General features: G+C 42.3%; 1 protein-coding gene across 1 annotated transcript; it reads left to right on the plus strand.

Moving 5' to 3' along the window:
- The first annotated feature begins 4,937 nt into the window (after positions 1–4,937).
- Positions 4,938–14,756, plus strand: TVP23A (trans-golgi network vesicle protein 23 homolog A). Its single transcript, XM_030482794.2, is given in 7 exon segments — positions 4,938–5,000; positions 5,002–5,111; positions 9,716–9,860; positions 11,321–11,410; positions 12,988–13,113; positions 13,899–14,028; positions 14,578–14,756. Coding segments are annotated over 7 exon segments (726 nt in total). The 3' UTR covers positions 14,640–14,756.
- The last annotated feature ends 144 nt before the right edge of the window (positions 14,757–14,900 follow it).

Below are 14,900 nucleotides of genomic sequence, written 5' to 3' on the forward strand. Positions count from 1 at the left end.
ACTGCCCAGCAAGCGCCTCAGGGATCTGAACAAGACTATGATGATATTACTAGTAGCAATGGGGTGGGGGCTAATAAGTAAGCAGCTTACAGCTTTTAGAAGCCACCTCAACTTTTGTTTTTGCAGAGAAAACAGTAGAAGCAACAGTACTCAATTTTTCATATTAACCTCCTGTTGCACTAAGTTTCTCAACTGCTTGATAATCCTTAGGGTCTTCTATTTAACAGGTTTAGGTTACTTCTATATTTCATTTTTTTCCCCCTCCTCAGCAAGCCTATAGAGGACTGGCTTTAAAGAGGACTGGCTTAAGTCAGGAAAGGTATTGGATACTTGTGTGAGTATGTTCAGGCCTTTTAAATTCATCCAGCAAAGGAAGGAAGGGACCCCAAGCACCTCTTCCGGTGAAGTCAGAAGACTGCCACTCTAGGAAAGGGGTCCTCTCCTTACTTAGATCCCTTACTGCAGTGGATCTACAAAGCCACTTAAACCAAACTTTTGACAGGTGCCCAAACAGCATCCGCGTTCCTTATTTCTGGAGTTCCCAAATTGAGAAATAAGAAATGATCTGCAGAAGTAACAAGTAACAAGAACTGCAGCTGAGAAGGGCTGAAGCTTTGAATGTATCAAGATACATACAGAGAGCTAAACACACCAAGAAGTCCACATCAAAAGGTTGGGAAGCAATGTACCCCAAGCTGGAAGAGAGCTGATAACTTTGCTTTGGTCTGCCTTTGTTTTGGCTGTTTCTAAGTGATCACTGCACAACCTCAACAGAAAAAGATACCGAAGCAAACTCAGTAATAATTGCAAAGCATTTTGTCTCCCAGGTAACCGCACCAGAAATTCTACAGCACCAGTTAAATAAGGCCTAAACACAAACAGTGAATACAGAGGATTTCATTTAATAAAAACATGTAACCTTTTCTTATTTTTTCTTTTCCTAGCTGAAAGGAATACAGATACTACTGCACTTTTTAGAATCAAATAAAAGATCTCCATTCATATTTAGAGCCCAAACCTCTTGAACTAGATCTCTATGGAGAGTGTATTGTTACATATCATCCAACTGAAAGATGTTATCCTGATCTGTCAAGTAAATGCTGCAGCTTCTCCCCTGTTAATACAGAGCTGACAAGTACAACAATTCAGGTATGTACTGCCAAAAAATTCCACAGAATTTGGCTCTGGGCCAAAGCAGAAAATAATCTTTTAAAAGTTAATTAGAGGGCAACACTATTAGAAACTTATCTATTTAGTACCTTCTCTAATTTGGCCTATCTATCTCCTCAAAATGTAAATGTTTTACTGAACCTCCAACTAATCCTGTAAATGTACCTAATGTGCAGTAACAGTTATTCTTGGGATTAACAGTATTTTTCCAGTATTCAGAAGAACAGAATACCTAACTGTAAACAACACTGAGTTGCTTTCCCAGAGGAAGAAATGTCAAGTTACTCAAAATGTCTTTGTGCAGTTTAAAGGGCTTGATACTGCACCAGGGTGAGATTCTGGGCAATGCTCCAAAGAAAAAGAGAAATCAGCTGACTTCATGTTAACCACATGCATAAAACACCATATTCGCCTTGGAGGAGGTTCTATTTATTGTTGAAACTGAGCATGACACATTGCTCATTATTCATATCAAGCCTTTGGCATTGATAGTGCTCCTTGATAGAAAGGCCATTATTTATTCAGGGCAGAGGACTGCCTGTAAGGTAATGACAAGCACACTGCAGTTTTGAACTATTTTATGCTCTATGTTTCAGTCAGCAATTAAATGAAATCTTAATGTATTTCATAAAGGTCAAGGTTTTCCTCTGTACAAACCTGAAAACCAAACTACAATTCACAAATTCAGTGTAATTGTCTTTAAATTTTGTGTGTTGAAGTGGTATTTGAGGACTTACATCACCTTTAGGGTGTTGTAAGTCTTTCCAGTGTTCAAATAATTTGTAGTTAAATCAGAATACTGAAAAACTGCTGAAAATAGGACAGTTTGTTCTGCAAAATCCTAGAAAACACTGGGAACTTCTAGTGAGGTTTTGCTTGGATGCATTTATTTTAGAACAAGGAAGAATGTTCTTGTTCTAAATAATCCCAATAATCCCAAAATGAAGAAATTCTTGGTTTGACCAACAATTCCTCTAGCAACCAAGCATTCTTTCTAGCTCCTAATTTGCTCAAAGAAAATGATAACCCATACAATATCTTGAATAATCACACAACAATTTGACATAGCTTTTTAGAGAATGTTACTAAAACCATTTGTATGGTATAGTGATAATCTTCTGTGGGATTATCGAATAGAGTTTGTTAGGAAAACAGATAATCCCTACAGTGAAACAGTGAAGACAAACACTGGAAGGAGGGAAAATTAAAGAAACATTTATCTGTTTTAAAATTAAAAACCAAAACTGTTTCTCTTTTTAGTTTTATCATTTCATCTCTAATGAAATCAGCTAGCAGCACCAGAGTAAGCATTCAGGTACCTAATTCCGTAGCAGGCTAACTGTCACCTCTCCCACAGAAGCAAGTACTGTTTTACCTGAAAAGGAGCATAGCACACAGTTATTTTCTGGTGCCTTAGAATAAAAATGCAACAGTTCAGACAATACAGAAACGTTACTAAATTCAAACCAACAGACTTGCTGGCAGAACTGTGCTGAGAGGTGAAAGGAGAGCTGATGCAGTAGCCAAGATGAATACTCTGGCAGTGAAGAAGATGCAAGACCTCCCTCCATAGCTTAATGCTTGTGACAGTGCAGTTCCGGGAACTGCTTCTGAGTCAGGCCAGTTCTATTCGAGTTCCTGTAAGTATGCTGCTCATAAGCAGAACTGCATGTTGAGACAGCAAATGAAGTAGACGTCAGCTTCATGCACATAATTATTTACTAATTGTATCTCATGATAACTCAAAGAGTTTATATCCCTTCTGTGAGTGAAAGCCTCCTTAAATATTTTAATGTTCTAGGCTACTGTGAGCCATTCCATCGAACTGCATATTCAGTTTTGTAGTGCAAGTCTGCTGTACTTACTGACACACTATGAGGTATTGTTTTAACACCACCAAGGCCAAAATATGACTAGCACAATATTAACATTATTAGTCATAAAATACACCTTTCCACCCCTACAATTACAAATCCTACCAAGAACAGCTCTACCAGTTTTTCTGATGCATTAGGTATTGTCTTGCTCTAGTAACAAGTCTTGCACAAAGCTGCTTTCCAATTTTACCTTAGTAACTTCTGTACTTACTCAACAGATACATTCTGGATTAGTTAGAGTTTTAGAAAAGACAAGGAAACTACTACAGGCTAGGTGATGAAGGGATTGAGAGTACCCCAGAGAAGTACTTGGGGAACTGGTGGATGAAAGATTGGAGATGACCCAGCAGCGCGCGCTTGCAGACCCATAGGCCACCTGTATCTTGGGCATCCAAACGAGCATGGCCAGCAGGTCAAGGGAGGTGGTTCTGCCCCTCTGCCCTGGTGAGACCCCACCTGGAGCACTGTGTTCAGCTCTAGAGTCCTCACTGCAGGAAAGACATGGAACTGCTGGAGAGGGTCCAGAGGTGGCCATAGAAACGATCAAGGGGATGGAGCACCTCTGCTATGAGGAATAGCTGAGAGAGTTGGGGTTGTTCGGCCTGGAGAAGACTTCAGGGAGACCTTTTTGCAGCCTTTCAGTTCTTAAAAGGGGCCTATAAGAAAGATGGGGAGATACATTTTAGCAGGGCAATAGGATAAGGGGTGATGGTTTTAAACTAAAAGAGAGGAGATTCAGGCTGGACATGAGGAAAAAGTTCTTTACAATGAGGGTGATAAAACACTGGCACAGGTTGCCCAGAGAGGCGGTGGGTGCGCCATCCCTGAAGACATTCAAGGCCAGGCTGGATGTGGTTCTGGGCAACCTGATCTAGTTGAAGATGTCCCTGCTCACTGCAGGGGGTTGGACTAGATGGAAGGTCCCCCAAGCTATTCTATGATTTTGCAGGCTTATTTAATGCTAGTATTTAATGCTAGATCTGACCAAGCTAGTCAGATCTACAAATGACTGATCTTCCCTGATCCTCCACTTCATACTTAGTCGACTTGACTATTCCCTCCCCCCTCCCCCCATTATTATGAAACCCTTAACCATATCCCTGAAGCACAGTTGCTCATTTCACTTTCCTACTTCCTTAACTCTGTTGCATAATCCATCTGCAATTTAAATAAATGCAGGAGAAACCTTTAACTAAAAAGCCGAGTTACCTGCGTGACACTAGCAGTACCTCCCCAGTATTATGCCCATAGTGGACTGCCCCCCAAAAGCCCAAAACGGGCACAGGACCCACTGCAAGGCAAGGGACAGCACATACGGTCTTGCCCACCACTGACAGGACAACGGACTGAAGTCCTCAAACAAGGCATGTATCCTACGTGTACATGTACATTCACCTTTCTCTCTGCTTTCTCCTTTTGGGGCATATCTTCAGCACAAGCCCTATCCAGGCTGGTGTTCTTGGGGAGCACAAACCCCTCACCAGCAGGGCAGACATCTTGGAGCACTGAACCAAAGCCTCTGGCTACCCCGCGGGCTCTGGCTCCTCACGCCCGCATCAGGGCCCAAAGACAACGCCCGCTTGGCCTCGGCCAAGGCAACCGCCGAGAGTCTAATCGCGATGGGGAGCAGGATGGCAGCTTGAGCCACCTCAGCAACACGGACACAAGGGAGTACGCAGGTCTGCCCGCGGGGCACCATTTCCACTCTGGTCGCCCCGCTCCGAGGCGCAGCCAAGCCCTGAGCGCGGCCCGGGTGGGGCGCTCCGGCCCCGCCGCGGGTCGCCCCGGGCAGGCGGCAGCCCGGACCCTTTTCCCTGAAACACCTCCCGGACTCTAGCAACCGCCGCGCCCGGCAACGGGGCTGAGGGGCCGGTGCGGCTGAGGCGGAGGATGAAGCAGGTAGAGGCGCCGGCAGGCGGTGCGGGGCGGGGGGCGGCGGCGCGGCTCCCCCGGTCCCTCCCCGCTGACGGGCTCCCCGCCGCAGGCGCTGGTCGACGACACCGAGGATGTGTCCCTCGACTTCGGGAGCGAGGAGGAGCTGGCGCTGCGCAAAGCCAAGATCAGGTAACGGGGAGCGGGGCGGGCCCGGCGCGGAGGCCTCAGCATCGCGGCGCCCGCCTGAGGTAACCGGGACTGGGCAGCCCCTACTGCTGCGGCTGGACTGGCGCATTGAAACACAGAAACGCCATTTAAACGTTGAATTCCCATTTCTCACAGGGAGGGTGGTCAAGCGCTGGAACAGGCTGCGCGGGGAGGCTCGGGAGTGTGTCCGGGAGGGCGGCCAGTGCTGGGCAGCGAGCTGCCCCGCGCTGCTGCAGTGAGCCCGGCCGCTCGGCACGCCAGGCATCGTCCTGCCACTGGAAACGGAGATTTCACACACGCATGGCCAACATAGCACAGAAAAAGCCCCGACAACCAAGCAGTGTTTTTGTTAGAGCTGAAGAAATAGAGAGAGCTCATCTCCAGCAAAATAAGTTGTGCAGCAGAGCGCTCTGGCATTGTATTGCACACCCAGCTGAAGGGAAACATTAAGTAATTCACAATAGAACTGTCATGTTCTCCTACCATAAAAGGTGGTATTAAGTGGATTATAGTATAATTTACCCTTGTAGCTGTTGCCTGAGAAAACCCAACCCATTGATCCATCTCTGCCAGGTTAAGCAGTCTTCCCTTAGGTTACCAGAAGTGTCACCCTGCAGCTCTGTCCACACCAAGGTCCCACAGAGCTGTTGTTCCATCACTGGCTTTTGAAGAGCCTCCAGTCAAAGACTGTAAAGGGAAAAGTTTTATGTCAAAAGAAATTATACATGTGCATGCACTAGTCAATATATATAATCAGCTTTGACTTATATTACTTTCTGCCCTTCCACCTTCCCCGGTTTCCTCTGGACCATGACAATGTTAATATTTCTTGTCAGTGTAAACAAAGAAAAATAAGAGATGTTAAGCCTAACATAAATGTTATCTGACATGCACAAACAAGCAATCATGTAGCTTTACAATACAGTTACTCTGTTTTACCAGAGCCTGGTGAGGCATTTCTGCCCTTCCAGTGCATTGGACTTCACAACTAGATGAGGAGTCAGCCACAACACAAGATTAACATTCCCGGAATTGCTTTGTTTCTGTGCTTTAGCAGCAGCACGTTTTAAACAAAGGTTTATTTTTTGGTGCAGTCTTGGAGAACACAGTCGAAAGGATTAAACTGGGAAATACAGTTTAGGAGTGTCTTGAGCATGCGAGTCACAGATACAGTCTGTGGGACCAGACTGGAGTTAGCATGAAGTGAAACTACCCCAAAACGTTTGTAGGAGCTCTACAGTACCAGTTACTTTACTCTAGAGATCCATTCCTGCTGGTTCACTCTACCCAATAATATAGGGAGGCAAAGTATCAGTAAACCACACTATTCACTGATCCACTTTGTGTAGGTACTTATTTCATTAGAGACTGCTCTTCTTTCTTACCCTCATTGCAACAATACTAAAAGATACTCTCATACTGAAAAAGCTTCTGCTATAGAATACAGAAATGAAACTCCTTACATTGTTCACAGAGAAGTTTGTTTTTATGTTTCTGAAGAATCCCGTGCTAACAAGTCTGGAACACACCCAACGTGCTGTTGAATTTTGTTGTCCTGTTAGATGGCATAACAACATGTTCCAATCATTTGTCTTTAACTTTATCCCAATTTCATCTATCTTGAACTCTGTTAGAATTTGCATAAGCCGTGACAAGTTGTGCTTTTGTGATTCTCCATGGTATATGCAAGTGCTCCGTAAAAGCAAAAGGTGTGTGGATAGCGATTTAGTTAGTGGCTACTTTCGTAAGAAGGTTAGGAAAAAGCTAACTTACACCATCTTTGCAGTTCATTTCAGTACCACAACATTTGATCTGGAACAGTTAGGAGCATATGATCGCTTCTTTTTCAGATCACCCAGGTAGCACAACATGATCAAGCTGGAAAACCTGTTTGTTCAAAATTTGCCTAGATATATCTGAAGTACCAGACAGAGGTATGAAAAGCAGCATGTAGAGTGCTGCTGGGGCACTTCTGAGCAGGTACTGGGAATGATTCTCCTGTGGTTCAGTGGTATACATTAGGTTTAATCCAATTTGATTCCTTAATATAGGATGCAACTAAATTCATAACAGCTCATTCCTATCCTGATAGGCATCATGCTTGCCAACTGAGTGGAGGTTACTGTAAGAAGATAAATGGTAATTTTAAAAAACCTTAGGGCTCCAGGTCTACACTACATGGATGTTTAGATGCAGCAGGATTACTAGAAGTCCAAGCAAGTGGGTTGCTGTGCTTTAAGGAGTGAATGTATGTCAAACAGAGCCAGTGCAGCTACCTTTATCCTTTACTGGATTTGAAGGTAAAAACCAAAGTTACCATGTTTTAAAGCCTATACTGACTTCCGTCAGTATAAGAAATCATGTTAGTTTGTACAATGATTTTTTAATGTCATCATACTTCTGGAAATTAGCTTTTAAAAATTTTTATAAAGTACAATTAAATTCAATATAAATGCATAAGAAAAGCAATAAAACTTATTCTTTCAAAAAGGATGCAGATGGTTTAGCTTCAGGTTTTAAAAGGCAATTTTATCGATCTGGGATTATCTCCTTATTAAAAATTCTGTTCGTGTATAATAGGAGCTATAAGTTTCATCTGATGGCTGTGAATTAAGAAAACATTTGTTCTGTTAAGTGAGGAAGTGAACAATTTATTTACTGGATTCTGTTAGTTTCAGGATTTTTTTTTTTTAAATTTGTTTTTTTTAAAGCATAAATAGATGGACATTTTCTGAGATCAAGAGAATTGTCCAAAGAATGAGATGCAAGTTTTAATATATCTCCATATTCTTTCCCTAGGACAAAAACCTGCAAGTCTGTCTTTGGCTTGGCTAGGCATATCCTTGCGAGAGGACTGATAGTCTATAGTCTCAATAAAGAGATTAGAGCTGTAATAAATGTGAGCCTTCTGCTCATGTACTGCTTTTTTTTAAAGTAAACGCCCTTCAAAGTTTGATATTGGATTGATACTGATTCAGCATCCAATCAGTAATGCATCATCTGACTTCCAAAATGAAGCACTACTCTAAAGTTACTTTCACGTCTGAAGCACTGATATAGTTATAAAAGCTCAGTCCACCCTGATGAGCTTTAGAGCTGTGATCTCTGAATAGCTTGTATTGACACGAGATACCACTGACATAGTGAACTCTCCTACCTTCTTGTTGAGATCAAGACCTGAAGTAGCAAGACACTGTCTGGTTTTGACAGTTAAAATATTCCCTCTGCTCCACCCACCCACCCACCCGCTTATGGCACAAAAAGCTCCTTTTGCTTAAAATGACACATGTTTAGTTTTAAGTCAGAAAAAGCTTTTTGAAAGTTTGAGGTTAGCATGGGCATGATCAGGAGTAAATATAAACTACAGCTAGGCCTCATGCTTGCTTCTCCAGTGATGCGTGTGCAGTACTACAAGCATAGTATTGCCATGGTAGAAAAGATGATTACTAGGACAGTTAAACAGCTGTAGAATAATAGTGTTACAACCAAGATATAAATATATAACTAATATAACTTATTTCTCATTCTAATCTGTTATAAGTAATTATGATTACATATATATGTATCATTTTATTATACACAATAATAGAAGAACAAATTTAATAGTTGAATAGTTAATTATGACCTAGGCCATACTACTGTTATTGTTTATAGAGGTAGAGGAGCTAGATGACAGAATCGCTGACTTTAAAAATAAATCCTATTCAGAAAACAAGTTTTAGTCACTCAGTTTCAAGGAAAGAAGTTACTTAAATTCAACAGCCTCTAGCTGATTGTCACTTCAAGCTAACACAAACACAACTGTACAGGATAAATTTTTGTACTTGGTACATTACCCTGAAAATTATCCTGTGCCCATTACAGGATTCTGCAACCCCCCTGTCTCGCTGTACAGGCCAATATTCCATGCCATAGAGCTGCTACTTCCACTGAAATTCCCCTTTATTTTGTTACAGACAAAATTTTGTTTAATGAGCAAAGCACAAATATCTAGCGAAATTAATGAACATTAATAGGAACTGTTAGATTCCCAGCTTGTACTCTCTCTCTATAAGGAAGCGTTTGGTTTCAGACATTACATAGGAAGATGCATTTTGCCTTATAACCAGCAGCTATTTTTTAAATTTTTTTTTGTTTCAGAGTTCCTGTTCTTCTTTTCGAAACAGTTCTGAAAGGCCTAAGATCCATTTTAATTCTTCTGTGCTTTGCAATGCTGATTTATTTAATGAAGTGATGAGGATTTTAGGGTACAGTGTTGGACACAACCACTAAATTCCTTCATGCAGTACTAGAGAAACTGGTGAAAGACTATTTTGTTCTGTCTTTGAGAACATTTTGACTTGAACAACACATTCCATCTTTTAGCTTTAGATTGAAGGTTGGCTATTGGAAATACTATTGCTTTGGTAATGAAGATAGACATTAACATATGAAATAATACCAGCTATGAACCAAAATACCATTACAGAAACAGAACCTCAACTAGAAATAGTTGTGTTATACTACATTGTTTGTTAGCAAATACTGTAACACTTCTTCTTGTCCCATAACTTCCTAAGTGGTCTGTGTTTGGGGTTTTTTTCTAGGCACCCACTGGCCACCTTTTTCCACCTGTTTTTCCGAGTGAGTGCCATTGTCACCTACTTGTTGTGTGACTGGTTCAGCAACAGCTTCGTTGCCTGTTTTGTCACTATTCTCCTCCTTCTATCTTTTGACTTTTGGTCAGTTAAGGTAAGATGTCCCTGAATAGTAATTACCAGTGAAAAATTCTGTGTGCTATTAAATAAGGCAAAAAAGGAAAAGCGTATATTGACAGAAGTGACAAAGACATTGTGATCTGTTGATTCATTAAATGTCTAGTCCATTTTCATTAAGACATTTACATATCTTGGCTACTGTTTATCACCATGTTCTCAATGCCTGATGGGAGCTACTAATATGGTGAGAAAATTGCCTTGCTTGTGGTAGAGCTTTTTGTATGCTTTCCCCCCTAAAAAAATAAAGAAATAAAATAGTAGTGGCTTTCAGTAGTGGATGCCAAAGGATGTCCAAAGCCACAATACTGTGCCCAGGCCCAGCATGCAGGAGCTGCAGAAGGCTCCTGGGAGCCCAGATATGGCATCAGTGCCCTAAGCACATGCATGCAGGTGGCTCAGGCCAGCCCAGAATCCCATGGGCTCCACGAAGAATCATAGAATGGTTTGGGTTGGAAAAGACCTTAAGAACATCTAGTTCCAACCCCCCTGCCATGGGCAGGGATGGCTCACCCTAGACCACGTCACCCAAGGCTCTGTCCAACCTGACCTTGAACACTGCCAGGGATGGAACATTTACCACTTCCTTGGGCAGCCTGTTCCAGCGCCTCACCACCCTCACAGTAAAGAACTTCTTCCTTATATCTGACCTAAACTTCCCCTGTTTAAGTTTAAACCCATTACTCCTTGTCCTACCACTACAGTCCCTACTGAAGAGTCCCTCCCCAGCATCCTTGTAGGCCCCCTTTGGATACTGGCAGGCTGCTATGAGGTCTCCACGCAGCTTCTCTTCTCCAGGCTGAACAGCCCCAACTTTCTCAGCCTGTCTTCATTCGGGAGGTGCTCCAGCCCTCTTATCATCCTCATGGGCTTCTCTGGACTTGCTCCAACAGCTCCATGTCCTTTTTATGTTGAGGACACCAGATCTGTACACAACACTCCAAGTGAGGTCTCACGAGAGCAGAGTAGAGGGGCAGGATCACCTCCTTCGACCTGCTGGTCACACTCCTTTTGATGCAGCCCAGGATACGGTTGGTTTCTGGGCTGCGAACACACACTGAAGCCAGCTCATGTTCCTGTCAACCAACACCCCCAAGACCTTCTCCTCGGGGCTGCTCTGAATCTCTTCTCTTCCTCCTACTGAGGGAATTTGTTTACTGGGGTTTCTCCAACTGACTGGCGTAGAAAAGATACACCTATAATTTCTTACCTAAATCAATGTTATTGTGCTAATTATCTTATTAGAAAAGAACAGACCTCTAAATCTTTGGTAACTCATCCATCCTTACTGACTGTTGTGCTCAAGCTGACACAGGTTTTATAAAATACTAAAATGAGTTCTAAAATAATATGATTTTCAGACATGCTTTTCTTTTTTGTTAGTCTGGCAAGTGAATTATGCTACTGATTAATGTAAATAATTGTTTCTGTCACTAGAACGTGACAGGAAGACTCTTGGTTGGTTTACGTTGGTGGAACCAGATTGATGAAGATGGAAAAAGCCACTGGGTGTTTGAAGCAAAAAGGGTAAGTCTGTTAACAAAAGTAGGCACAGGACAAACAATCCATAGGAAAGCTTGTAAAGCTGATACCAAGTCAAATAAAGTAACCAAGGAGCACCTTTGTAACAGTTATGTTTATCGAGCCTCTATAGAAGGTAATGTAAGTATTCAGTTGCAAGCCCCTGGATTGTCACATCCTGGAAACATTTAGGACAAAACCAGTCTCACAACATTGTCACCATTTGCATCAGCAGAATAAATATTCATAGCATGATACTACTGGTTTGAAATGGCTTCGGTAGTTCTGTTTTATTTTCCAGTGAGAATATCTTGTAGTAAACATATCTTCCCATAGTCAATCCCAATGCAGAGGCCTCTTCAGGAAAGATCTATGTTGAAAGCAATGCTGAATAGTTTGTATCCAGTATGGTAAAATTAATATTTTATTCATGCTCATGGAATATATTGGGGAATAGAACCTGGATCACAGAGAACTCTGATGCTGTCAGTGCTCCCCCAAACACCCTGGGCAGTAATGCTCTGAAATGGCACATGGCATCGCTGCCACAGTCAAGATTGCAGGCTTTTGCTTTCACTTGTGATCGTGCTCCCCACAACTCCGTTCAGGCAAGAGCCTGGCAGAACACCGCTTCAGGTGCTACTCATGAGGAGGATCCTTTGCAGCCAGTCCAGCTGTGCACAGAGCCTGTGTAGCAGCGCAGTGTGGAGTAGGTACGCTCCGTGTGCATGCCTGGGGTGCCCTCTAGCAGCCCTGCGGCTGAGCAGGACTGCAACCTGCAGTGGGGCTGTGCATGTTTGGGGGTGCACAAATGTCAATGTACTGCAACTGAAACCTAAAAACATAGGCTAGTCTGCGTGGAAGCAAAGAAAGTAGAGCACCTTCAGAGTTTCTTAGTTCTGTCAAGTCAAGACGAACTTTCTTAGCACTTAAAAGCAACAGCATCCATAACAACACCTCCTGACCTCAAAATTACCGATATGAGCCAGCCTAGTTCACCTCCTACAGTTTGTTAGTTCTAGCCTAGAAGTACAAAGTTGACTCAACTGTATGGGCTAAAGCCTTCTGGGAAATGGTAGCTTGATTAATGTGAAAATCAGCACCCAGAAGAGACATATAATTAGAGTGGATTGTATTTTTGTCATGGCTTATTGGTAGGAAATACATTGTCATGGCAGGGTCCTGGACTATGTGCAATTCTCTTAATTTTCAGTCAGGCATTACCCACCTCCTTTGCTAGTCCTCTGGCAACTTTAAGTTCTCTTGCTTTACAGGTAAATTTGCTTAGAAATATTCCAAATCACTTACCAACAATAAGCAGCTAATTCCTGGGGTGCTGTTGGTACAACAGGGGCTCACCGTTGAAATCCTACCTTCTGCTGAGATTTAGCTAGAAGAAAAGTAATTCTTACACTTAAGTAAGCATTAGCTACTTCTCTGCTTATTCAGTCTTCCTTCTATGCATATAATTAAGTGAAATTTAGGTAAAGATGTAATTTTACCTATTTCTCCTCCTCTGCTGATTTGTTATTTATTGCAGATTTTGTCTTTGTGATTAGTGGTTTCAATAATTTTCCTTCTAGGTGCCTACAGTAGCTGCCTCAACTGAAGCTGAAGCTCGAATCTTTTGGCTTGGTCTCATTATCTGTCCAGTTATTTGGACCATGTTTTTCTTTAGCACTTTGTTCTCCTTGAAGCTGAAATGGCTGGTAAGTCTAGGGGTACTGACAGTCTTTCTCCACCACTCCAGCTTTATCTTTAGAACCAGCTTGTTTGCTAAACTAGGAGCTGGTTGGAGGTGGAACCCTAATTGGCACTGGATGCAGATTGCTCAGGTGCTTATAAAAGGCAAGTTACACATATGAAAATATGATAGCTTCCAGGAAACTGTTGCTGAGGCTAAGAAAAACAACTTCCGAAGTTATTTCATTAGTCAATCAAATGGATTCTGCCTGCTGCTAAGCCTATAGTACCACAAAAGGATCAGATTATTTTCACTGCCTGATAATGCTAGATATTGATTCCTATCTATTGATCCTCTTTGGAAATCTGCAAGTTACAGGATCTTATTTGTATTTAATAAGGCATTTGTCAGCTAAACAAGCCTGCAGGTTTGCTATGTATCTGGATGTGAAACTTGCAGAAACAAATCAGGCTTAAAAAAAGTGGAATGATTATGGAATCAGTTGAATAGGCGCTTTTTTGATTAAGTCCTTTTAGGAAAGTAATGAAATCTTTCAAGATACAGGATGACAAAAATTTATATCAGTGTTTTTATAAAGAGACATTTTGCAGAAAGGAACTATTGTGTTTGACATGATTGGATCTGTTTGGAGATCATTCATTATTGGAAGGACTATCCCCCTCTTGTAGCATTTATGTATATCTAAGTAGTATGCACACATATGTACACCCCTGCGCATGTATCTGTTCTACACATACAGTCTGTATATAGTGGTGTATTTATCCCAGCTCAACTTTTGTCTGTCCACAGGCTCTTGTGATAGCTGGGATCTCCCTTCAGACTGCTAATTTATATGGCTACATCCACTGCAAATTAGGGGGACAAAAAAGCATCAGCAGAGTAACCTCGAGGTTTTTTGTCACAGCAGATGTTCCCAAGAGTAAGTAACAAGTTGGTCTGTCAGCTACACCCCATGAAGTACCACATACCAACCTGCCCCACGCTGTTGCGTTTGGCTCTTCTCAGGTCTTAGTTCCTGAAATAACCCTGGCAGGGCTGCCCTGACCCTCCAGTAAGCCTTACTCCATTTCACTCTGCTCTGTGTTCGGAGGCCTGCTGAAGCTTCTGGCGGTGTTCAAGGCCAGGTTGGACAGAGCCTTGGACCACGTGGTTTAGTGAGAGGTGTCCCTGCCCATGGCAGGGGGGTTGGAACTAGATGATATTAAGGTCCTTTCCAACCCTTACGATTCTATGATTCTATGATTCCCAGCTGAGCTGTTTCCAAGCCCCATGAAGTATGTCCTTCAAGCTAAGCCTTTGGAGAGGTGCCTCCTGAGGTCTCATAGCGCCTCTGCTAGGCATAGCTGGGGGGGCTGTCTTCAACCCTCAGACTTCCACTCAGCTCTTCCCTGCTTTTTGTAGAAGAATATAGAAGTATTCCTACATACTAGGCGTGCTGACACCCTCATGTCCTGTGTTCATCCTACAGGACAGACGAGGAGAATGTCAGGAGACCGCACTGAGGAATATGGGAAGACAGGCACTAGATAATCAAATAAGGAAGAACAAGGAGGATGGATAGTAAAAACACTCATTTGTGAAAGCTGTTCTTCATCGGAAAGTATTTAAGTAAAAGCTCTTCTAGAATTATACACCTGCATGAAATCATAATTTTGTCATTTGTGTTCAAGTCTTTAGATTCTGAGAGGTTTAGAGCCTTTGCTACTTACAAGTTTCATCAAAAAGTGGTTTATATAGTCACAAACCCAATGCTTACAGTTCATACAGAGCACACTAGCACATCTGTCAACT

This window comes from Strigops habroptila, chromosome 4 (genome assembly GCF_004027225.2).
Source record: "Strigops habroptila isolate Jane chromosome 4, bStrHab1.2.pri, whole genome shotgun sequence".
NCBI lineage: Eukaryota > Metazoa > Chordata > Aves > Psittaciformes > Psittacidae > Strigops > Strigops habroptila.